Here is a 24650-nt window from a genome sequence, read left to right on the forward strand (position 1 = left end):
AATTTCCTTCTGATTTCATACCCTTTAAGGTTCATTTAATAGGATGTACCAGGTAAAGTATTCTTAAATACAGTCAAACCTTGTTATCTCAAATTGATGGGACCGAGAAAAAGATTCAAGATACCTGATGGTTCGAGATATCGAAGGTAAAATACTTAGAGAATAAGTGGATGGGACTTCCAAATCACTCCGACATATCCATGGACATGGTATTCGAGATGTCAGTGTTTGAAATACTGAAGTTCAACTGTAGCTGTTTCTCTTGAAATTAACTAGATCATATAAATGAAATTCAGACAATAACTGCTATAGTCAAAATTTGATCATGGAAAAAATATGAAGATGGAAATACATCATACTTAACGAACTGAATTGCATTAATGAATTTTTGCAACAGAAAAAAAAAAACTGTTGTTCAAGTTTCTCATTCTAATTTCATTATTATGTATTAAGACAAGGAAAATTTGATCATATATTTAGGATAAGCCTGAGAATCCCTAAATATCACAAACGTCTGTGGAGAATCGGTGTCATCCACCACTGAATCATAGCACTGAAGTATGGATCCACCACTCTTGTTCTCTGGAGGGACAATGAGACTGGGCGACCCTTTTGTGAAGGTACCCGTCAAAACCCGACAGAGGTACACTATCCTCTGTCTTCCCTTAGTCTGTAGGTCTGTCTCCTCTAGACTGTGGACCAGAGACACATCAAAATATACACCCTGTCCAAGGCTCTTAGCTGTATCAAGAAGAAATAAATGAACTGTTGATATCAAATTTGTTTATCTGTCCTGGATTTCAGGTTAAAAACCAATGATTTCTTTGAGTTTAAATAGTACATGTAACAGGAATATTGCACTATTTTCCCATATTATTCCAGATCAAATTAAAATTTTATATTTCTAACCGGAGACATGAATCATAAGAAACACTATAATTAATACATTATAACTAAACATCATTTGTTTAATTAAAAGGGATATTTATTTCTAACATTTAAAGAACATTTCTTTATAAATTATAAACTGTTAACTTTGTTACTGCAAATGCTTGCCTAAAAATTAAGTAATTTAGTATACAACAAACACTTGTCTTACATTTTCTGTTACATATGTTCCTGTTGAATCCTTCAGAGTTAATGATAAATGTAGCATCTATGTCTACTGTGTGCCATAGTTCTCTCTCGACTGGGGCCGAACTAGCCTGGGGCTGATTCTCCATGGACTCTTTCCTAGCTACATACTGCCGGAACAGAGTTTGGTTCTGTACCCTCTCAACCTGTTTATAACAAAACTCATATTAAAACATCTGTAATGATTGTATCCCTGCCTAGAATTATCTATACACTCATTTTTTCTCTGACTGATATATCAGTAACCAAGAAATAACAGTATTTCATTATTGAAAATGTAATAAATATATATATATGAGTCTGGTTACTGGATGTGACCTATTTTTATTTTAATGTGAATTCAATATGAATCTTGCAGTTAAACTAATTTACTATAGATATCATTGAGATAGTGCTCATCTCAAAGGAATTCACAAAATTTCCCATCTTGCCAATGTTCATTAAATTAGAAATAAGAAACTAAATTCAAGATAATTACAAACATTTTAAAAAAGGAAACTCTGTATATTCCATATGAATGATAATAGCCAAAGGGGATAAACAGACAAAATACAAGAAATTTAAACAATTATTTGAAATTTTTTACTCTGATATTTGAGTTAGAACTTGTTCCAAGGTCACTACACTATTTACCAAGGACAATATTATGCCCTGTTCACACGGAGAGTTTAATTCGAATTAAACGTAAGTTACTGCGAATTAAATTTGAACCGCGTTCACACGGGGAATTTAATGCGAATTAGTTTAATTCGAATTAATTTACTGCGCATTAAATTACTTCACATTAATAGCTCCGTGTGAACGCTAAGCGAAGCTAATTCGAATTAAATTTCGACACATGCGTAATGGCACAATTAAGTCACATGCCACATGTCGGTGGTCAGATATAGGTAATTATGCTATTTTTTAGTGGAAAACAAAGAAAAATTATGTTAATCACTGAAATGTGTATAGACACTATGACAGAACGTCATATGGGTCTGCTCCGCATAAGGTGACGTGGTTTGAAAATGACGTCATAATAGCCTTACTGAATAGCCTTACTGTAGAAATAAAATTTTAATTCGCATTAGTTTACTTCGCATTAGCTGCCGTGTGAATGCAATTTAGTTCGTATTATTTTAGTTCGCATTATTTTACTTCGCATTAATTTACTGCGAATTAAACTCTCCGTGTGAACAGGGCATTAATTTTGTTGCCTGTTTATTCGTTTACCATGATTACCTGTTTATACTTGCCACTACACTGGGTCAGTTAATGATGATCTATTCTGTGACTCAGTCTTGAGTGTACTCGGAATACCTTGATTACCAATGTTTATACTTACCACTACACTGGGCCAGTTAATGTTGATCTTGTCCTGTGACTCAGACTTGAGTTTACTCAGAATACCTTGATTACCTATGTTTATACTTACCACTACACTGGGCCAGTTAATGTTGATCTTGTCCTGGGACTCAGACTTGAGTTTACTCAGAATACCTTGATTACCTATATGTATACTTACCACTACACTGGGCCAGTTAATGTTGATCTTGTCCTGGGACTCAGACTTGAGTTTACTCAGAACATTAATGTATTCCTGTTTGTTTTTACTCAGAGGAATCGTAATCAGATTATCCTCCTCACTCATTGGGGACCAATTGGAAGGTAAAGCTGTAGTCATTTTTCCTATAAAAATGACACAAAATAATAAATATTTATCTCATACAACATGTACAAGGATACATATTTCATTTAAATATTCATTTAACAGATTATTTTGAGTATTTCTTATTACTAAATCATTTAAGGACCCTCTATACACCAATGAAAATTGTTTTTTAGACTCTGAGAATATTAAATCATATAATGATATAAATTTGGAGTTTATTTATTTAATTTTCAACATAGGGTACCTGCCATTTATCCCCAGGAAAAATATTCAAAGACAATGAATTGTTGGTAAACTGAAGTCACTGTTTCTTACTTGAATGGCAAAAATACACGCAAATAAGGCCTTCAATTAATTTAACTAGACAAAATGAAATGCTTACAATGTTGGAATTCATTACAAATTGGATAATAAATTTAGATTTCAATTTATTTCATTTTACATCTAAGGGCAGATCACTCTAACTGCATAAAAATACCATGAAATTGGAACTCTTTAGTGTGCGGTGTATAGAGGGTTCTTAAATTTATCATTTTCAAAACTTTCTAAGCTTTTACATTTTAAAAACAGCTCACAAGGTCTATGGGCCTTTAACTGTCACCTGATTGTCAATAGTATATTTTATACTCTCTAAAACGTAAACCACCTTAAAATTCTCTATCCATGTTAATATTTTCCAAATGATGCTATATATATGTACATGTACCATAGTTACAATTGTTTGTACACTTCCAGAGAGAAACATTAAATATGCTCAAAACTTTATGGAGACAGAGCTGATCTAAAAATACCTTCTGTTTTGGAAATGCGATCAAGTTTACAAGTTCTATAGCAATCATAAAGTGTCATCTTGGAAAAATCAGCAGTCAATTGTTCATCCCCCATCGAAAAATGGATTCTCCTCTCCTGCTGTCTAAAGTATTCTTCCAGCTTCATGTTGAGTTGCGGTGTGCACTCCACTTCCTGTCCGTCATCGTAAACCATCCTCCACTTAACCACGGCCTGGAAGTAATCCCGTTCACGCTCCTCCTTCTGCTGTGTGCTGTGTTTCCGTAGCAACTTTTGAATGGCCTCTTCCATTTCATAAACATCTTCTTTGAGCCCATGTAATTTGATCCGACCCACACGCAGCTTGCCAAAGTCAAGATGAACCCCAAGTTCCTTTGCTTTATTATACAGTTTTGTTTTCTGTCAAAGAGAATAAGATAAATAAGATATAGTAGTTTCTCTCTCTATATATATGACATTTTTAGCAAACTTGTTAATTTGGAACAGATCAGTGTACACATACAAGTACTTCTAATACACTTGTCTGTTCCATTACCTGCTTTTCTTTCAGATCTTTCAGCATGGGGTCATTGTTATCCTTACGTACATAATCATCCTTATCAGCTTTGTCCAGAAAATTCTGGTAGGCCGACTGCAGTTGGTCAATGTTGTGCCCATAAAAGGTCAGCTCCACCGAGCTTTCTGTTGGTTCCCGTTTGTCCAGGGAATTCCCAAAAGTGTATTCCATCTCAAAAGATGTTTTTTCTAAATCATTAAGACCAACAGATTGTTGAAAAGAAATTTATTGGATGAAAACATTAAAAGTGAGTCAGTTGTTGTAAAAGAAAATTGAAAATTTTGTAAAATAAATCAATCATGAATATCAAAACATATTTTCCACTTTGCACTAAACATAATACCTGCAGGCTGTTTGAGCCTTTTCCATGCACGCCCTGAACTTTCACCCTCCACAACATTCTTAAAGGTATTTTTCAGAGCAGCTGTAAATGCCTCAACAACCAGAGTTTTGATGTCACAGAGGTGAACTTCCTGTATAACGGAGTCCTGATGCTCCAGGAAGTAGTCCCTTATGGTTTCCACAATAACCTGTGTGGCCTTCTCCCTGGGATAGTTAAACACCCCAGTACTGATGGCAGGAATAGCTACTGAACTGTAAATAAAACCCATGAAAGTTTTTTTATGAAATATCTTCAGTTGGAATACATGCACTGTATATCACTCTCTGTGTATACTGCAAGTGAAAATCAATGCAAGTTTTAAACCCAGCTTCATTTGATATTTTCAAATATCAGTAGTGTATAAATATATCAAATACTGGACAAATTTGGTCTTTACTATACCCTGCCCTTTGAAAAAAGTCAAGAGGTGCTTGCTGTTTAGAATATATATGATATAAATGAGTGAATAACTCAGCTTTCAGCATATTCTTTTAACAAAAAATTAGATCTGATTTGGTGAATCAGATTTTGTAAAATAAAATACAGTCAAACCTCGTTATCTCAAACTCAAAGGGACCAAGAAAATACTTTCAAGATAACCCAGTATTTGAGATATCCAGGGTAAAATACTTAATAAGGAATAAGCAGTTGGGACTTCAAAATACTTCGCCATATCCATGGTATACGAGATATCCATGTTCGAGATACCAAAGTTCAACTGTAAGTCATTCACATTTTGAAAGAAAGAAACCTTTTTCATTAAAACCATGCACTAAGTTTGTCTACTAAATATGCAGAGCAGAGAAGAAGATTTTTAACAAATTAATACATTCTCACTATATGATCGAAGACCCCACCCTAACAACAGAATCCCAGATCCTGGGGCCATTTATTTCACAATTTTGGCAGAGGGCTAAATGCTTATTATAATAATGGCAACAGTTTGACTGCTTGATGTCTAAAAATAAAGAAGAGGATTTTTGAGAATTGCATTAATTTTGACGGTTTGCCCCCAAAGTTCAGGCCCCTTGAAATTCACAATTTTTGTTCCCCTTTGCCCAAAGATGCTATATACCAAAATTGGATGAAATTGGTCCAGTAGGAAAATGGACGACAGGTAATGACAGACAAAAACAGATTGCAACACCTAGGTCACCTTAGTGACTCAGGTGAGCTAGAAAGGATACTTACTGAAACTGATTGCCAGGTTTGTCACACTCCTCCAGAGAGCTAAGTATAACCTCTCGGAGAAGCTCTGCCTCCTGGTGGGACCCATCCTGCCAGACTGGACCGACAGCGTGGATAACGGCCCCACATTTCAATGACCCTGAGGCTGTACAGCAGAAAATCTCCCCATAACTCAGGGGTCCCTTCTCTTGGATGAAATCATGACAGACTTTGCGCATCTTATCTCCACCTGTAAAAATGAGAAATAATTTTGTAAAACATACATGTATCATCTTTGTGTTAAAGTCATATATGGTAAATTGCCACTGAAAGTTCTTCTCACTAGTATATTGTACCTGAAAAAAGTTTTCTCAATAACAACAATGTTTCTTTAATAAAATATTTTGATCTGCACTGTTATTTTTCACTCTTCCATTAAAACATCAATTCAAATATTGAGGATGCCACTCCCAAGATTCAATGCTCCAGTAATTAATCTAATTTACATAAAGCACAACATATTCAAATATCTATTTCAATCATATGACAAACCTTTTTGCCCTATAACTAGGGCTAGACCTCCCTCTAACTTCAGTCGATTGTCAGCAGCATTCACTATAACATCCACATCCATGTCAGTCAGATCATGTTTGACAACTACTACTTTTCTCCCATAATTCATCTCACAAGATGCCATCTGAAGTCAGAGTAGAAGTTATTTTCAAAGGCAACAAAAATTCTGTATGATAACGTTGTGTTTAATATCTACACATAAAATTGGAAAAAAGTGAAGCTGTACTTCTTAAGAAAATTCAAATACATGTGAAAACAAGATGCCCATGGGCCACAACACACACCTGAGTCATAATGGCCCCTGCTGTTCTTCAGCAGCAGATTTTTTCCCCTATGTACATGTATCTATCCCTATGTTAAATTTTGATTGCCTATTGTGACCCTGGGAGTCATGATTTGAAAAAAAAACTTCAATCTACACTACCTGAGGATGCTTCATATAATATGACTAATCATGCCTTTGCTGTTCTGGAGATTTTTCCTACATATTCCTATGAAAAACTTTGATCATCCATTGTGGTCCCACCCTACCCCCAGGGGGTCATGATTTGAACATACTTGAGTCTACACTACCAGATGATTCTTCTATATCAATATGACTAATCATGTTATTCTTAAGAAGATTTTTAAAGATTTTTTTTTTCTATATATTGCAATGTAAAACTTTGATCACCTATTGTGACCCAGGCTAACTTTAAAATATTGTTTGTTTGCCCTCTCCCGACTCAGGATTTTGGGTCGGTACGTAGGTATGAAATTTTTTTTCATAGAAAAATTCATATGAATGCTGAATTTTTAAAATCTGTTTTCCAGAATGCATAAAAAAAACAATTGTTTCATGGAGGTTAAAAAAAAAATTGAGTCGGGCCACTTAAAGCCAGTCAGCCGGGAGAGGGCAACTAAACAATTTTTTTAACAAGAGGCCCAAGGTCCTTAACGGTCACCTGAGTATAATACAACAATTTAGAAGTTAAATACACTGACAGATGAAGCTTTGTTGCCCTAAAGCAAGAGAAGTAGGAAGATCAGGATCAACAAAATAATTAGTCTAGTATTCAGTATAAACTCATAACTTAAGTTCTAATCTGTCCCCCACTTAATATTATCCCCATGCAGACTATTAACAAACTATTAGCGCTTCTGTACTATTTTTAAACCCATATTAAGACCTCTAGCATAGACCTCTCTTATGGTCTTTGAAGAATTTTTAATAAGATAAGTTATTTTTGTCTCATTTTTATTTATCTATTACTTACAGGTCTGCCTGATTATTAAAACTAAGAAAGTACTTTTTGAATTATACGATAAACATTCTTGCATAATTATCTTATTCTATTAATCTTTCAAATACATTATTTACAGTGATTAATTATCAAAGGTGAATGGAAAAGGGGAATAACTTCTCTCAGTAGAATACAAATTAATAGAGCCCTGTCCAGGACCAGAATGCTTAGACAAATTGTCCAGATGTTCAAAAATCTGGTAGAAATATGCTTACTTATATCATTTAAACTTTTACTCAGTTTGCTTTCGATATGCCCAGAAGCAGAGAAGAATTTCACAGGTACAATGCATTTTCACTACAGATTCAACAAAGCCTTACCCTAACACCAGAACCCAAGACCAAAGGTCAAGAAATTTACAAATTTGGAAGAGTTACCCTCATCATCATAACTATGGACTTCAAAGAATTAACACTTTTCCACTATATTATCAAAAGCCCCCCCCCCCCCTTCCTCGTTATGCCAGAACCCCTGACCCTAGGACCACAAGATTTAAAAATTCTGTTCGAAGCTCCCATCTTCATCATAGCTAAGCAATTTATTTATCGGCTCAACACTAAGGAGCAGACAGGATTAGTTAATGATTAATTAATAGAATTAATGCATTTTCACTATATAATCAATAGAGCCCCCCTCCCCCCCCCCTCCTCAAGAACCCCCAAAACTGAGGCCATGTATTTAAAAATTTTGGAAGAGGCATCCTTGCCTATCATAATCATGCACTTAGTTTGTTTAAATAATCTCCAGTAGCAAAGAAGAAGATTTTCATAGAATCAATGCATTTTCACTATATAATCAATAGAGCCCCGCCCTAACACCGGAACCCCTGACCCTGGGGCCATGAAATTCACAATTTTTAAAAAGGCATCCTTATGCATCATAACCATGCACTTAGTTTGTTTAAATAATCTCCAGTAGCAGAGAAGAAGATTTTCAAAGAATCAATGCATTTTCACTATATAATCAATAGAGCCCCACCCTAACACCAGAACCCCTGACCCTGGGGCCATGAAATTCACAATTTTTTAAAAGGCATCCTTATGCATCATAACCATGCACTTGGTTTGTTTAAATAATACCCAGGAGCAGAGAAGAAGATTTTCAAAGAATCAATGCATTTTCACTATATAATCAATAGAGCCCCACCCTAACACCAGAACCCCTGACCCTGGGGCCATGAAATTCACAATTCTGGAAGGGGCCCACCTCCTCATCATAACTATGTACTTAGTTTATCACCTTAATGCCCAGGAGCAGAGGAGAAGATTTTCAAAGAATTAATGCATTTTCACTATATAGTCCATAGAGCCCCGCCCTAACACCAGAACCCCTGACCCTGGGGCCATGAAATTCACAATGTGGGAAGAGGCTCTCTTGCTCATCATAACTATGTACTTAGTTACTTAATTTAATACCCAGGAGCAGAGAAGATTTACAAAGAATTAATGCATTTTCACTAGATAGTTGATAGAGCCCAGCCCTAACACCAGAACCCCCGACCCTGGGGCCATGAAATTCACAATTTTGAAAGAGGCACTCTTGCTCATCATAACTATATACTTAGTTACCTTATTTAACACCCAGGAGCAGAGAAGAAGATTTTCAAAGAATTAATGCATTTTCACTATATAATCAATGGAGCCCCGCCCTAACACCAGAACCCCTGACCCTGGGGCCATGAATTTCACAATTTTGGAAGAGGCACTCTTGCTCATCATAACTATGTACTTAGTTACCTTATTTAATACCCAGGAGCAGAGAAGAAGATTTTCAAAGAAATAATGCACTTTCACTATATGATCTATATAGCCCCATCCTGGGGCCAGAACCCCTGACCCTGGGGCCATGAATTTCACAATTTTTGAAAAGGCACTCTTGCTCATCATAACTATGTACTTAGTTAGTTTATTTAATACCCAGGAGCAGAGAAGAAGATTTTCAAAAAATAAATGCATTTTCACTATATAATCTATAGAGCCCCGCCCTAACACCAGAACCCCTGACCCTGGGGCCATGAATTTCACAATTTTGGAAGAGGCACTCTTGCTCTTCATAACTATGTACTTAATTACCTTATTTAATACCCAGGAGCAGAGAAGAAGATTTTCAAAGAAATAATGCACTTTCACTATATGATCTATATAGCCCCACCCTGGGGCCAGAACCCCTGACCCTGGGGCCATGAATTTCACAATTTTGGTAGAGGGCTCAATGCTTATTACAATGATGCCAACAGTTTGAGTGCTTGATGTCCAGGAGTAAAGAAGAAGATTTTTAAAGATTGCATTATTTTTGGTGGTTTTAGCCCCACCCCTCAGGCCCCAGGGGGGCAGGGACCATGAAATTCACAATTTTTGTTCCCCTTCACCTATAGATGCTATATGCCAAATTTGGTTGAAATTGGTTAAGCGGTTTCAGAGAAGAAGCTAAAAATGTTCAAATGTTAACGCACGACGCACGCCGACAGACGAGAACGGATAGCAATAGGTCACCTGAGTGACTCAGGTGACCTAAAAATGGCCCCACCCTTCATCTGGGGGTAATGAGTTGAACAAACTTGGATCTCTACTTCATGCTTTCATATAAGTTTCAACTCTTCTGGTCCAGTGGTTCTTGAGAAAATGAATTTTCACTACTTCTTAATTATCTCCCCTTGAAAGAAGGTGTTGCCCTTTATTTGAACAAACTTGAATCCCCTTCACCTAAGGATACTTTGTGGCAAGTTTGGTTGAAATTGCCCCCATGGTTCTTGGGAAGAAATCAAAAATGTGAAAAATTTACAGACGGACGGACAGTTGGATGCCAGACTAAATGTGATCAGAAAAGCTCACTTGAACTTTCAGCTCAGGTGAGCTGAAAAGACAACCCTCCCAATAATGAATACATTTTTAATATGCATAAAAAATTGTTTACATGTGTAATTATATACCTGATACATGTCATTTTCCCGTGAATTTTGTGTCTGGATTGGCATGTTGAAGACCTCCTCTGTGTCAGCTGTGATGACACACTGGAACTCCTGCTCTATATAATCTGCCTTGGACGTGGAACTCTCTGACTTTAGATACTTCACTACACTAGGACGCTTCATAGTTTCAGTTATTCTCACAATTTTCTGAATCATGTTCATGACCTCTCTCTCCACCTCAGACAGTCCAGCTTCAACAGCTGTAACACACACAGCCGATGGGATACAGTAAATCTGCACATGATAATTTTCTTTGAATCTTGACTCTATATTTTCAAGGTCATCTAGGCAGAACATCTTGATATACCTTGACATGGCTGAAGGAATTCTCAAGGCTTCTCCAACCATGATATTCTCATTGAGAAATTTATCTATCAACTCGAGCACAATTTTCTCCACTTCCGACACAACTAAGGTCCTAATTACCAGGTTTTCAGCATCAGGAATGACCTTGACTAAACCACTATAGTCTGACTGAATTTTTTCCACTTCAGATTTAAATTTACTGGACCGAAGAAGAGGTTTGTCAAAACTTGTCACTTTACGTGGTGTCTCAATGATGAAGCTTTTGATGAATTGGGCTGTGTTCACAGCTTTTTCATCGGTCTCAGCATTAACTTCAATGTATCGATCTTTTCTGATCTCATAAAATCCCTTCAAACCTTTCTCTTTCATTTTCTCTGCTAAATAGCCAAAAATTTTGGGGGATTCCAAAAACTCCAGCCTGTGTTTAGAGAAAGGCCCAACTGGAACTCTACTTCTTCCATGTAAAAGCTCTAACATAGCACATTTGGCCCTGTAAACATCAGTTGGAAAACCTACAAATTCAACTTTTAATTTGTCTTCAGTAATATTTACTTGACAGCGTGGAAAATCCTTGAGGCATTTCTCAATGAATCCTACCTCTTTCAAGACTTTTATGCTCAGAGGTTTTGATATACTGAACACTTCTGTTATTTCATTTTTGATTTTCTCCAATTTTTCATTGGCTTTCTTGATAAAACTCCTTAGTTTTTCCATTACAATGGAAACATCTTCTTTCCATCCTATAACCCTAACCTCCAAAGAATCAAAGTTTGGAACAATAATAACAGATCCCTCAGCCTCTTTTTCAAATTCTTCTTTCTTCTGCTCTACCTCTGCCCAAACTTCCTTTAAAGGATTTAAAGTTTCCACCACTATGCTATGGAAAAATTCTTCCATCTTTTTGGTGACTTTTTTCATCCATTTCCTGGACTTTTGTCTACATTCTGGAACATCATAAGCAAGAGTGCAATGTAGGGAAATATTTTTAAATTTTCCCTCAGTTTGAATATCTGCTGTGGCATACAGTGGCTCTAACTGTGATTTTAATTTATTTTTTGCCTGAGGAGAAGATGCAAGATAGGATAATTTATTCATGTCCCTTGGGTCAAATGCGAAGTCATGGGGAGTATCAAATGTCATTTCCAGTTGTGAGTTGCGAGATACTCCCAAACATTCGTAGTACAAGGACACCTCCAGTTCCTGTCCATCAACACTATGGTAACGACTACAAACATCCCCAGCAACTGTAAACAAAGAAGAAAATGTCTGAAAACCAAAAAGTACAATGGTAAAATGAAGGTTCATCATCCCTAATTTCACACATAAGAAAATTTTGCTTTTTAATACACTATTTACTATCCAAAAAATATCATATTTATAATTAAAATGCATACACTTTCAGCATACCTTGCTGGGCAAAGTTTGACAAGAATGTTCTTTTAACTTGACAATTTTATAAACTAAGGAATAATAGTCATATATGTCTGTGAGAGTTATCTCTCTTATCAGAGGGTGGATGAACCTTAAGAAGGTTGTCCTCAACAAAAACAACAAACGATGATTTTGCATTTCACATCTGTATTACCTGTGGCATTAGAGAACCACACAAGAAAGGAGTCCTCCCCTTGCTTTTGAATTTTCCTGATTTTTCCTCCATTTACGCGATACTGGAAGTGCATGCCTAGACAATCTTCTGTCGTCGTGTCAAGGACGTTCCTTACAAGGACACTGCCATTGACCTTGACATTCTCCACAGTTAGATTATTTCCATCAAGAGTTTTAGTTCTGCACATCTCTTGAAGTTTCTTGATATCTGTGAATATTAAGGTAAGACAAAAAAGAAATTACAAACAGTGCATACTGACAACCAAAATTTCTTCCATTCACAGCTATTGTCTTTTGTAATCATTTAAACATTTAAATGATGAGCTCTTTTGAGAATTATTTTCTTTCAATGTCTTATAGTTTTTGTATATTTTTTAAAGTAATAAACTTTTATTCTGCTCCTTTATCAAGGAACTCACAAAGACTAGTAGCACATGATTATAAAGTCAACTTTAATACATATGTACAACAACCTTTTTCAGCTCACATTACTTTTTATAACTTATAATAATTCATATTACCGGTACTTCATATATTTTCAATGCATAGTATCTAATCTCAATATCTAATTTTTTGTATCCAAATGAAAGTACTGATTTCTAAAATTAATAATACAAGGGTTTTGAAACTGAAATGTGTTATATGTACTTTATTGTCAAAATGTATAATTTTGACTTGACAGCCAGAAACAGCTACAAAGAGGAAAAAAAACCCTATCTTCAGTTGGTTATTAAGTAATTAAAGGTAAATTTTAAATGAAAAGTGTTCCACACAATTTAAAATTAAATTTTACACTGATCACCTCTCTGGTAATATGTATAACCAATTTAATTTATATACACATTTCAGCATAAGAGCTAAGCAGCGAGACTTTGTATACACACATATATCTGATGCAAAGGTAACTACAGCCTTAGATTCATCTTCCCCCCTTACTGTGTCACATACTCTGGCATTAGCACGATTCGACAGATAGTTCTCCAGACCATCTTGTGTTGTCTTGGGATCAATACCTATGATTAAACACAACATTTAATATACATGTACATCACCATTTTTATAAAATCTGGGCAATCATTTTTACAGATAAAATAACAACAGTGTCAGAGTAATACATTGCAAATGGCCCGGTACTGCCTTTTAATATTTTTTAGAATTGGTATAGGAAGAATGTAAAATAGTGCAAATATAATCAACATGTACATTTGCAGATTCAATAGAAAAAAAGGTTGAAATTGTTCTCGGATAAGCATTATGTTTGAAGAGGAATATTTCCTGTAAAGAAATACCTTAGCAACAAGAGATGTTTGTGAAATGCTTATGCCCCCCCCCCCCCCCCCCAAAAAAAAAATTGGAATTTTTCTAAGTCCAAGGGGCATAACTCTGTCAAAAATTGCTTGATTCTACCCAAAACAGACCTTGACCTAAATATTCTTATGGTAAATCTGCATGTATATCAAATTTCATTTCAGTACATGTATGTGCGACCTCTGCAAAGAAAATGAATGGAAACTGCAAATAATTGGAATTTTTCAAAGTCCAAGGGGCATAACTCTGTCAAAAATTGATCGATCATACCCAAAACAAAACTTGACCTAGATATTCTTATGATAAATCTGTAAACCAGTATACCAAATTTCATTTCAGTATGTGCAACCTCTGCGAAGAAAATGAACGGAAACTGCAAATAATTGGAATATTTCTAAGTCCAAGGGGCATAACTCTGTCGAAAATTGCTTGATTGTACCCTATACACAACTTGATCTAGATATTCTTATGATAAATCTGTATACCAAATTTCATTTCAGTAAGTGCAACCTCTGCAAAGAAAATGAACGGAAACTGTTGGTGGAACAACAGACAGACCGACAGATCCACTGACAGACAGCAGCAAAGCAATATGCCCTCCCTTCTTCGAAGGGGGGCATACATATCATAAATACTAGAATTATTTCGTGCTTTAAGATGACACTAGTATGAATCATGAAACTTTTGGGGGTTTACACAAACTTTAATTTGGGGGGGGGGGGGTACGCAAACTTTAATTTTTGGGGGTTTGCACAAACTTCAATTTTTGGGGATTTACACAGATTCATTTTGCAGGAGAAGGAGTCTGATATGCCACTGGAAGATTTTAACTAAGGAAAGACAACTTGATGTTCTTCATTTGTAGGTCACTGACTGGGGACATCACTGTGATAGAACATTGACATTTTTGTCTATGGGAAATCATTTTGTGGACTGTACCCATATTGCCTTATCTAAATACATACATGTATATCTTCTCTTCTCTGTTCATATACAAAGGTTTTAATCAGTTTTGGCATATATAAAAATAAACTTGCATCTTTTACCTGGATTTATCTATTACAAATACATGTATTTAAATAAGTACAATGCACATGCATGTACATTACTTTCTTTTTAGATAACAGTACATGGCCAGGTAATTTAATTCTTAATTGAAGACTTGATGGAAATTTAAATGAAAACATGTCGGTACACATTTATCGTTAATACATAAAATATTTTTAAAATTTCTGACCTGTAACAAAGACTTTATTTTTATAAAATTTGGGCTCAACATCCCTCTGGTCACACATCTTGACCTCCAACTTGACCCCATCCAAAATGTGGTCCTTCTTTTTTAGTACATTCTTTGCCACTGTAAAACCAGAACATTTATTTTACAGTTGATTCCGTACTAGATATATGCACTTCTAGATATCAACACTTTATTATCAGTTACATTTTCACATTCACATGTTTTTGTATTTTCTGTAATTTTGTAATTTTATTAAGTATTTACCAGCTCTTAGCAATGGTGCTTTGAACTAAACAGGGTTCATAAATAAAATCAAAATGGTGGTCATTTTATGTTTAACTGACCATTTCTGTCCCTCAGCTTGACGTATGCCACACTTTTATCAGCCTCCACCCTGACTGGCAGACAAACACTCTCTGCCCTCCCACCACTCTTCTCATTCTCAAAGTAATCTTCCAGGGTTTCCTCCCTTGTTTCTGGTTTGAACCCACTGACCTCTAAGGTCACTGTCAGGCTCTGTTCTGCTTCACTGGTTGGTTGAGGTTCAGCGAGTCCACTTAGACTGAGTCTGCTGTCATCCATTGGGACATAAGGCTCCACTTTGATGTAGTGTGTTTTGAAAAGCAGTGGTTCACTCTGCAGCAGTCTTGTCACAGCTGACAGTAAGCAGAACAGTGACACTGTCATTTTTGTGGTAAATTATTTATTATTTACGATCGTCTATTAAATGTCATTTTTGTGGTAAGTCATTTATTGTTTACGATCGTCTATTAAAATATAAAAGTGAATATTGAAGACCTGCAGGACATGATTTTAAAGTTGTACAGTCTTACAATGAGCTTTTCAGATGTATTAATTTTTGAAAAAGAGACTGGCCTGTTTGAAGTACATGTAACAAGTGTATTAAAATGTATTTTGAGAAGTTGCATGGATTAATTTGAAGCTGAACACGATGATATCTATCTTCTGTATGTTTTACTTACTTCCAGGGTCCTGGAAGCTGACAATTGCCTCCCCTGACTGGCTGGTCAAGGTCACATCCTTAACTGGTCCCCCTCCATGTTCTCTCCTCCTCTCAAAATATTCTCTTAGTTCCTCATCAACAGCATCTGGGGGCAGATTGCTGACCTTTATTGAGTGGGTGTAGCCTTCCTGTTCTGAAGGAGAATCAATATAAATTCTATCACATCCTGCAAAAATCTAACACATCTACATATTGTATTCATTCCAAAAGACACCAAGGGTACTTAGACATTAAAAATGTGAGTGCTTGTATGATCTAACATTGCATATTGAACTTATTGATATCTGGTAAAAATGTACATTGAAAGAAGATAACAGAGTTACCCCTCTAATAAGGGTGTGAAAAAAGAAATTATGTATTAATAAAATTGTGAGAAAATCATCTATTTTAAGAATGCAGAATATAATTGTAAACAAATTGTAGTAAAGTGTGTTGAAACCAGGGCTCCAACCCTGGCACCAAACTGTAATACACTGTATGTTGAGAAAAAAAATCTAACACTGTAATTGCAATGTAGGGGGTGAATTACAATTAAACACAAACAAAAATTTACTCCCAGGGAAGATTTCAAACATAGAAAAAAAAATTTAAGAGGCCACAATTTAATGCTCACCTGAGTCACTATGGCACTGCTGTTCTTCAGCAGAAATTTAACAAAATATTCTTACATGCAGTAAAACTTTCATTTCCTATTGTGGCTCCATCCTTCCTCAGGGGGCCAAACAACTTGAATCTACATTTATGACTTCAGAATGCTTGCATACTAATATGACTAATCATGGCTTTGCTGTTCTTGAGAAGATTTTTAAAAATTTTCTCCTCTATATTATCATGTAAAATTTTGATCGCTTTTTGTGGCCCCACCCTACCCTTGGGGGTCATAATTGGAACAAACATGAATTTACACTGCCTATAAAGATGCTTTCATATTAATATGACTATAATCATGACTTTTCTTGATAAGATTTTAAGGATTTTTTCCTATATATTCACATGTAAAACTTTGATTGCCTATTGTGGCCCCACCCTAACTCCCAGGATCATGAATGAAATGAGAAGTTTTTTAAAGATTTTTTCCCTAAATATGCCTATGTAAAACATTGATCACCTACTGTGTCCCCACCCTACCCCCTGGGACCATGATTTGTTTTTTTTTCTTTAATTTATTTGCAGATCATATTTTGTGGTTTTGGCAAAAAACAATTTTGTTCATATGTAAAATCTTTTCCTATTCTATTATTAGTAAAATTAACTCCATAGTTTATTGATGACCTATCTTCATTGTCTAGCTATCTGGCTCAACTTTAAATACAATGAATACTGGTATACATGTACATGTATTTGTCAATTCAATAGGTCACAGGAATGGACTAATATTTGTCAGATTGAATATGACTTGGGTAGCTGAGTACAAGGGTATGCAATCTTATTTGGAGAATATGAGGTATTTCTGCTTTGCATAACATTTCACCCCATTTGCCAGATCATGTGACAGAGTCTGCATTTACAGCAATGAAAAATTGGTATGAATTTTTTAGTTCTTATTTGTTTGTTTATAATTTTTTTTTTTTTGGGGGGGGGGGGGGGGGGGATCAACATACTTTCTTGCAGTTCTTCATCATGTATGTTGTTCCTTCTGGGTTAGCATACTGTGAAATCATTAATTTTTATTTTTATGTGGAGGGGGGAGGGTTAATTTTTCTTATTTTCTAGGTATGAAAAGACTCACAAATTTATGTCCTCAACAAAGTACATAATGTATTAAAATTCAAATATATAACAACTCAACAATTCTTCAACCATGAAATCCCCACAAACCAATATATTATTGTTAAACCATGAAAATTTGACCCCACGAAAATAAGTAATTTTACAGTATCTTGTAGATTGTAATCTAAAAAGTTTCAAATATCTAATTTTCAATCAAACTATCATGGATAGGATACTCACCCATATCACTTCCTTTCTCAATGCTCATTTGAGACGCATACAACACAGTTGTCTCCTCCTTAGTTTGCTCTTCTGTGTCAGATCCCACCACAAATGCCACCTATAAAAACAAAGTTACTTCTTTCTGTGGGATTGACTTCAGCATGAATATTCTGAAAAAACTGACTGCATAATTACACGTTACATAACCCCTACCCGGGCTGTCTGGGTTCCTGGACTCTTCGTTGGGGTTGATGAGAGGAATGAAAGATCTCGTGTTCCAGGAACAATTGGAGAATTTGGAGGTTTCCTTGCCATGGAGCTCTGGAATAGTTTTCTTCTCTCTGTCAGAAAAATGATTTTCTTTTTATTTTCAGAGACACTAAGAAATGTTTGGTCTCAATCAATATTTTGATCATTTCTAAGACTGCCAATTCAACTTTTAGAAATATGTAGAAATGTTTTTCAATATATGCAGAGAATATGGAGACAAACAGCATAAATACTCCACTATATCCACTGCTGGGCAGAATCAATTACTATATACATGTAGAACATGTATGTAATAGTATATGTTTAAATCAGTTTAAGTCAACACTGAATGCATTAAACTTAACCTTTCCTGTCTCCAGTAATGCTTATTGTGGTGAATCTTTATGTAAATTTACCCTTCTCTGCCTCCAGTAATGCTGGTTGTGCTGAATCTTTATGTAAACTTACCCTTCTCTGCCTCCAGTAATGCTTGTTGTGTTGAATCTAACTGTCTCTCCAGGTCTTTCATTCTCCTAAGTATGTTACGAATTTCACTGGCGTGGTAACCACCTGTATGGATCATAAAAATAGCATCGAAGCTCAATAAATCTATGAAATGTATGGACCATAACTTTGATATAATAAATAAGATGAAAATTTTGGGCACAGGTCCATTCCCAAAAACATGCAAGCCCTTCCTGGACCAAACTTTGCATGGATGATGCATCTGGGAACAGGAACTATCAGATATGCTTTGAATGCTGCATCTGACCTACATTTTCCAGATGAGTGACCAGGTTATAGTTTTTGGAGCAGGTCCATTCCCACTTATAAGCCCTTCCTGCACTAAACTTGCATGGATGATGCATCTAGGGATGGACACTACCAGGCCTGCATCTGATGATTGATGAGACCTATATTTTTGGATGAATGATGCCAGGATAAGGTTTTTGGAGCAAGGCCATTCCCAAGTACCTATAAGCCCTATCTGGTCCAAACTTGCAATGATAATGCATCTTGGGATGCATACTACTTTACATGCTTCAGATGCTAGATCTGACCCAAATTTTCCAGATAGCGATCATGTTAAAGTTTTTGTAGCAGGTACAAAAACTTTGTTCCATACCTGGGAATATGAGATAAAAGAAAAATGAGACAACAAAACAGATAGAATAAATTACCATAGCAAGGGATCTCAATCTCAACAGTCTCTTTGATGATAATTTTATCCACATCTACAGCTCTAAGTAAAACCAGCTCATGTTTGTCAGCACAGGGCAGCAGATCAACATAGGAGGCTAGCACCATTAGTGTCACCACCAAGCTGTTAGAGGGCTCAATTCCTGCCACAAATACATGCTCGGCCAAACACCCCATCAACTGTGCCACGGTCCGACGGACATGCTCCAGCTGCAGTCGCTGAAATGTGTCCAGACCCCCTGCCACATGGAACTTGATGAATTGATATCCATTCTCTATCAAAATTTACAAAAAGTGCATTTTCCTTCATGAAAAGGATGATCTTGTCATGCTTAACTGGTGCTACAACTGTCTAGAATGAATGATAATTAGTGTTGTAAAATTTTCATTTTCAGTCTTTGCATTTTTGGGAAGAAAAGTGTCTGCGTTGAATTTTCTTTTAGAAAATTAGTTTGTCAATATCACCTTAAAATTTGTCTTAACTTTTAACTTTAATACCCAAATTTACCCATTTTTTTTATATCTTAAAAAGACCTACACCCCCTCCCCTCCCCCCCAAAAAAACAAACAAAACAAATCAGAGTACTGAAAGTACTGGGAAGCGCTAAGCAATGTTTTAAATTCATGAGAATTATTTTGAATTTAAATTGCCTGTTGTATTGGAAGAAGTATTATGTTGACAGTGTAACCGCGCTGGGGCGAGCACAGTTCTTCGATACATATTCACTTAATTTAAAATAAAATTTATATCCGCCTTTTCAAACCAGACGGGGAAACATTTGAAGGTTCGAGATTCTCCGTTTCTATAAAAAAAAAAAACAATATATAAAAATTAAATAACAGATATTTAGTCCAAACAGTAATGTATTTCTCAAACCTAATAAAAAAAAAGAAAGAAACGATAAAAAAGAACATGTAAAAATATTTTCGTTCTCCATCGCCTTATAGGAGTCTATAAGAGGTAGGTTTGCGTATAAATCGCAATTCATTGGAGGTGGGGGTGGGTGGTCGACGAGTTTTCCAACCAAATTTAGACTATAAATGTAGCTATACATTTGCTGGAAAATGTATATTTTTAAATAATTTTGAACACTTGAAAATGTTGCTGATATTCCTCTCATTAATGTGCAACACTGATAGCTAAAATGTTCTGGTGATAATTTTTAATAATTCATTCCATGTTCACGAGTGTCTCAAATTGAAGATGGCTGTTTGTGATTGTGAATTAATTTTAGAAAGTGCTCCAAAAAGATAAAAATGTTATTTTTTATTGCGTCGATAAAATATTTCCTTATTGATAACATATTTTATTAAAGTTATAAATTAAAGATGTAAAAACTATCGAATACTAGTATTCTCACTTAATTGTTTTTTAGTATATCTTTTTTTTTTTCATATTCATGAGCGATTTTTAAATTTAAGAATCTATACAAAGGATTTTACAAGAAATACATTAATGGAGTGTGTAAGATATTTACACAATCACTACGAGCGTCCGGTATTTATAAATGATAAATAAAACTTAGACTATATATTTCATTTTGTTTTGAATATGCTACAGCTGTGCATTATACATTTTTTACACTTCACATTCATCGCGCAGTGCAGCATTACATGTACATGATTTATAATGTATTTGCATCAAAAAATTAGTCTTTTCTGTTGATCTACAATATATGTATCTGATTTGTAAATTTTACTTTTTTTAAAATAAAATTTTTTATACTTTTCTTCTTAGGAATAAAAATATGCCATTAAAACCCCAAAAGTAATTTTTGGACTCTTGTTGAAATACTTAAATGCTTCAGTATTTTTTTTTTTTACGGATATTTGATACTTTACACCAATCTTTACTTGTTTATGTATGAAATTAACTACCACGCAAAACATGTTGAGAGGGAAAAAATATCCACAGCACTGGTGTGTTAAAAAGGAATACTAGTACTGAAAATAATTGACCCGTAATTTTTCTGCTAATTCCATGATAAATAATTCAACAGCCCAAGAAAGAAAGACATTATATTAATCTCAAGTATGAATAAATCTTTATCATGTTTATGAAGGTATGCAACATTGTTTTATTCTGTTTTTACTTAGTCCTAATTAAGTCGCTTAGCAGACAAATCAGCAACACATGCACACCTTTACCTAAACTATTTCTTCCTAGGTTCCTAACACAAGTATGCTTAACATTTCATCATCACTATTCCTGTCCATTGCTAAGAACGTTTAATTAAGGTTTTAGCATTTTCCACCAGATCTTGCGCACTGCACACACAATTTTAAAGCACAATATTTGTCATCAATATTTCCGAGAAATTAGTTTTCCTATCTAAGTGGATTCGTTGAAAACACAGCCTGCACGTTCCCTACGTGTACGTACAGCCACAAACTGCCTTTCTTTTAAGGTTTGGACGATATATCGAGATATCGATAATATCGATTCGGTGTGAGGACGATACGCATATCGATACATATGAAAAAATATCGAAATATCGCAAATAAAATTCTGACTTATGTTTTTCTTTGTTTACTTAACATTTTGGGTTTAATATATAAAATAAATATGCTAAATATAAATATGAAATACAGTGGCGCCTCGTTTATCCGGACGCCTCTGTCCCCAACGAAATCGTCCGGATAAATGAATCGTCCGGATAATTGAATCACATCTCAAAAAGCACTCTCTAAGCATGTACACTGTATATATGCACATTCTTGTTTCAAATGTAACAGCAAAGAAAAAAAAATTTAAATTATATTTTGGTTTATTGTTTTAAAAGCAGTAATTGATTAAAGAAAAAAATATATTTAAATGTAATTTACCCAATAAAAAAATGGATGGGTAATTTTATGCTGAGACCTCCTATTTTAATTTGCCTTCTCTTTGGCCTGTGACTTCATTGGCTGAGCAAATTTTGATCTACAGTTGTTTTATTTAGCCATATATTATAATTATTGAAGCTCATATGATATGACAGAAGTGTTCAGCATCGTCATTAAAAATGTTCAAATATATTAACCCCGTATATTTCCCGTATATTCATTACACAGGGTTACTATAAAATCAACTGCAAGCTTACTCAAACAAAGTATTAAGGACATTCGTAAACACAAGCCATCTTCGAGATTATCAATATTTTTTTCTACAGATGCTAAGTTTGAATATCGATTATTAAAAATACCTTGATAAACGTAATCAACTTCTGCACGTAACGCCAGTTTTATATATCTTTTCTAAAGTACTGTAATGGACGTTTGTAAACGGTAGTACATTAAATAGAGATATTTCTTCAATTATGTACATGTACATAAAAGATAACACAACTTGTGTATAATAATTTTGTTTTAAATTAGATATACAACTTCTTTGAAAAAATTATTCTTATTTGTGAGGAAATGTTTTGTTCATTTTAATACCAAAAAAGATTTTATAACCAATTCAACATATCGTGATACATATCGTATCGTGGCTCAAATATCATGATACGTATCGATATAGAAAAAGTTGTATCATCTCAGCCCTACTTTCTTTACGAATTATTTACATCATATTTTTTTACCCATATTACAAGTATAGAATTCAACACAAGTAAAGACAGTTCATGAATGCATTCCAGTCTGTTACTAATTGACACTGAAATGCGAAAATCAACTTCATTGATAGCTCTCTGCATGGTGCAAGGGTGATAATAGGAAGACTTGTTTTTAGTTACATTGTCTGAAATAAGGGTCTAGAAGAAGAAATATAAATTAATATGGATATAAATTATATATAACGTACATATGTAGGTACATTGTAAATCAATTTTATGCGAAATTTTCTAATAAATAACTTAATTCCAGTTTGAGTTTTAAATACTTATTAAAATCCCATCTGAGTTTTAAAAGTATGTACTTATTCAATCACCACATTATATGTACATGACATATAATTAACCGTTTTAAAGGTATCTGCGCCATAGATGTAGCAATTGTTAGCTACCTGGTACACAAGTGGTATGTGCCGACACGATTTTAAATGAACTACAATGTATAGAGATAAGAACCGCCCCTATCTACTAACAGTGGATTTTCGTACAATGTACATGCATACTCTTTACCTTACTAATTGACTCCTATTATCAGAACTGCACATAACGCAGTATTACACCAAAAAAGCCGAAAGAGCGTCGGGGATTTCCAGTTGCATATTTTTAGAAAACCCAGTGGAGTTATCTAACTTGCTTAGTGGCGATGGATCGCGAACGGAAGTAGATTTAAGATGACAAAGCGCTTTGCACTGCGCTTAGCGCTTAAAAATTACAATACAATCAAAGAAGGTAATGTTTTGAAATAATATATCTCAGCTTAAAGATAAAGACAAGTAAAACAAATAATTAGCCCTTACATTATTAATGACTTTCAATTCCTAACTTCCAGATTAACTCTACGATTAAAATATCCAAATAATTTCTCCAGTAAATACTCTGTTCTCTCTTCACAATAAATTCAAAAGTTTACCTGGTGTCTCCTTTGGACAGTAGAAATGAAGAATTTTTTCTGAAGACTTGGCAAATTCTACACATTTCCTATGTAGGTCACGGCGACCTATATTCCACAGACAAGCTTGCAAGAAGATTAAGTTCTCCCTGTTCAGATAAAGTCTCTCCTTCAGTACTGTAAAGTAATCCACAGCTGATTCAATGCTGGCCGAGGTTCGCCTCTGGAGTCCTCCATCACCTACAGGTAGTTTGTTGAAGATAAATAACAAAGAAATTAACTGTAAATATAAGAAATTTTCTATTAACAATTGTGATTTGCTATGAGAGAGGTGACAAGACAATCAGAAAATGTTGGGATGTTCAAAATTTCACTGAAATATGCTTACATTGGTATGACATAATATCAAACTAAATTTGTCATGATTGTAAGTAAACACAATGCATCATATAAAGCCAGGTTTAAAATATTTCAGAACTTTTTTAAATAGGATTTTGGTATCACAAGTTTTTTTTTTTTTAGTCATCTGCTTTTGTATTCAGGATGACAGCTACATGTGCATTCTAAATTTCCAAATTTCAAACAAACCATGGAGTAGAGCTTTTAGCTTGCGAAGATCCTCTTCTGTGACCTCATCGGCCAGTTTCTGTAGGAAGTTGTTGAGCTCATAGTCTTGGGGAATCGGCATACAAATGGACTGCCACCCAAGGGAGGGGGAATGTCCCAGGTCAACGATCTGACCTGCCACTGTCAATAATTTCAAATTTGTAAATAAGCAGATACAGTGTTCATACTTGTACA

General features: G+C 34.9%; 1 protein-coding gene across 1 annotated transcript; it reads right to left on the reverse strand.

The window, feature by feature from the left end:
- Nucleotides 1-407: 407 nt before the first annotated feature.
- On the reverse strand, nucleotides 408-24590 carry LOC133188063 (protein mono-ADP-ribosyltransferase PARP14-like). The gene is made up of 20 exons (XM_061323451.1): nucleotides 24438-24590; nucleotides 23871-24089; nucleotides 19349-19642; nucleotides 18636-18737; nucleotides 18132-18259; nucleotides 17937-18036; nucleotides 15946-16119; nucleotides 15307-15618; nucleotides 14963-15082; nucleotides 13302-13430; nucleotides 12398-12625; nucleotides 10468-12056; nucleotides 6235-6379; nucleotides 5707-5932; nucleotides 4477-4727; nucleotides 4113-4321; nucleotides 3580-3976; nucleotides 2642-2805; nucleotides 1100-1280; nucleotides 408-741 (listed from the first exon to the last, which is right to left on the reverse strand). Exons 1-20 carry the CDS (start codon nucleotides 24535-24537, stop codon nucleotides 449-451), a joined length of 5361 nt encoding a protein of 1786 aa, XP_061179435.1. The 5' UTR covers nucleotides 24538-24590; the 3' UTR covers nucleotides 408-448.
- Between the last annotated feature and the right edge of the window lie 60 nt (nucleotides 24591-24650).

This window comes from Saccostrea echinata, unplaced genomic scaffold, assembly GCF_033153115.1.
Source record: "Saccostrea echinata isolate AGI-Se365-2 ecotype Australia unplaced genomic scaffold, CSIRO_AGI_Sech_v1 ptg000015l, whole genome shotgun sequence".
Classification (NCBI taxonomy): Eukaryota; Metazoa; Mollusca; class Bivalvia; order Ostreida; family Ostreidae; genus Saccostrea; species Saccostrea echinata.

Bases quoted from the DNA above. Each gene is read 5' to 3' on its own strand.
- LOC133188063 (XM_061323451.1), bottom strand. From the start codon at position 24,537: ATGCCGATTCCCCAAGACTATGAGCTCAACAACTTCCTACAGAAACTG. The intron at 18,738-19,348 runs GTAATTTATTCT...TGATCCATACAG, and splicing joins GATTGAGATCCCTTGCTATG to GTGGTTACCACGCCAGTGAA. The intron at 4,322-4,476 runs GTATTATGTTTA...TTAATGATTTAG, and splicing joins AAGGCTCAAACAGCCTGCAG to AAAAAACATCTTTTGAGATG.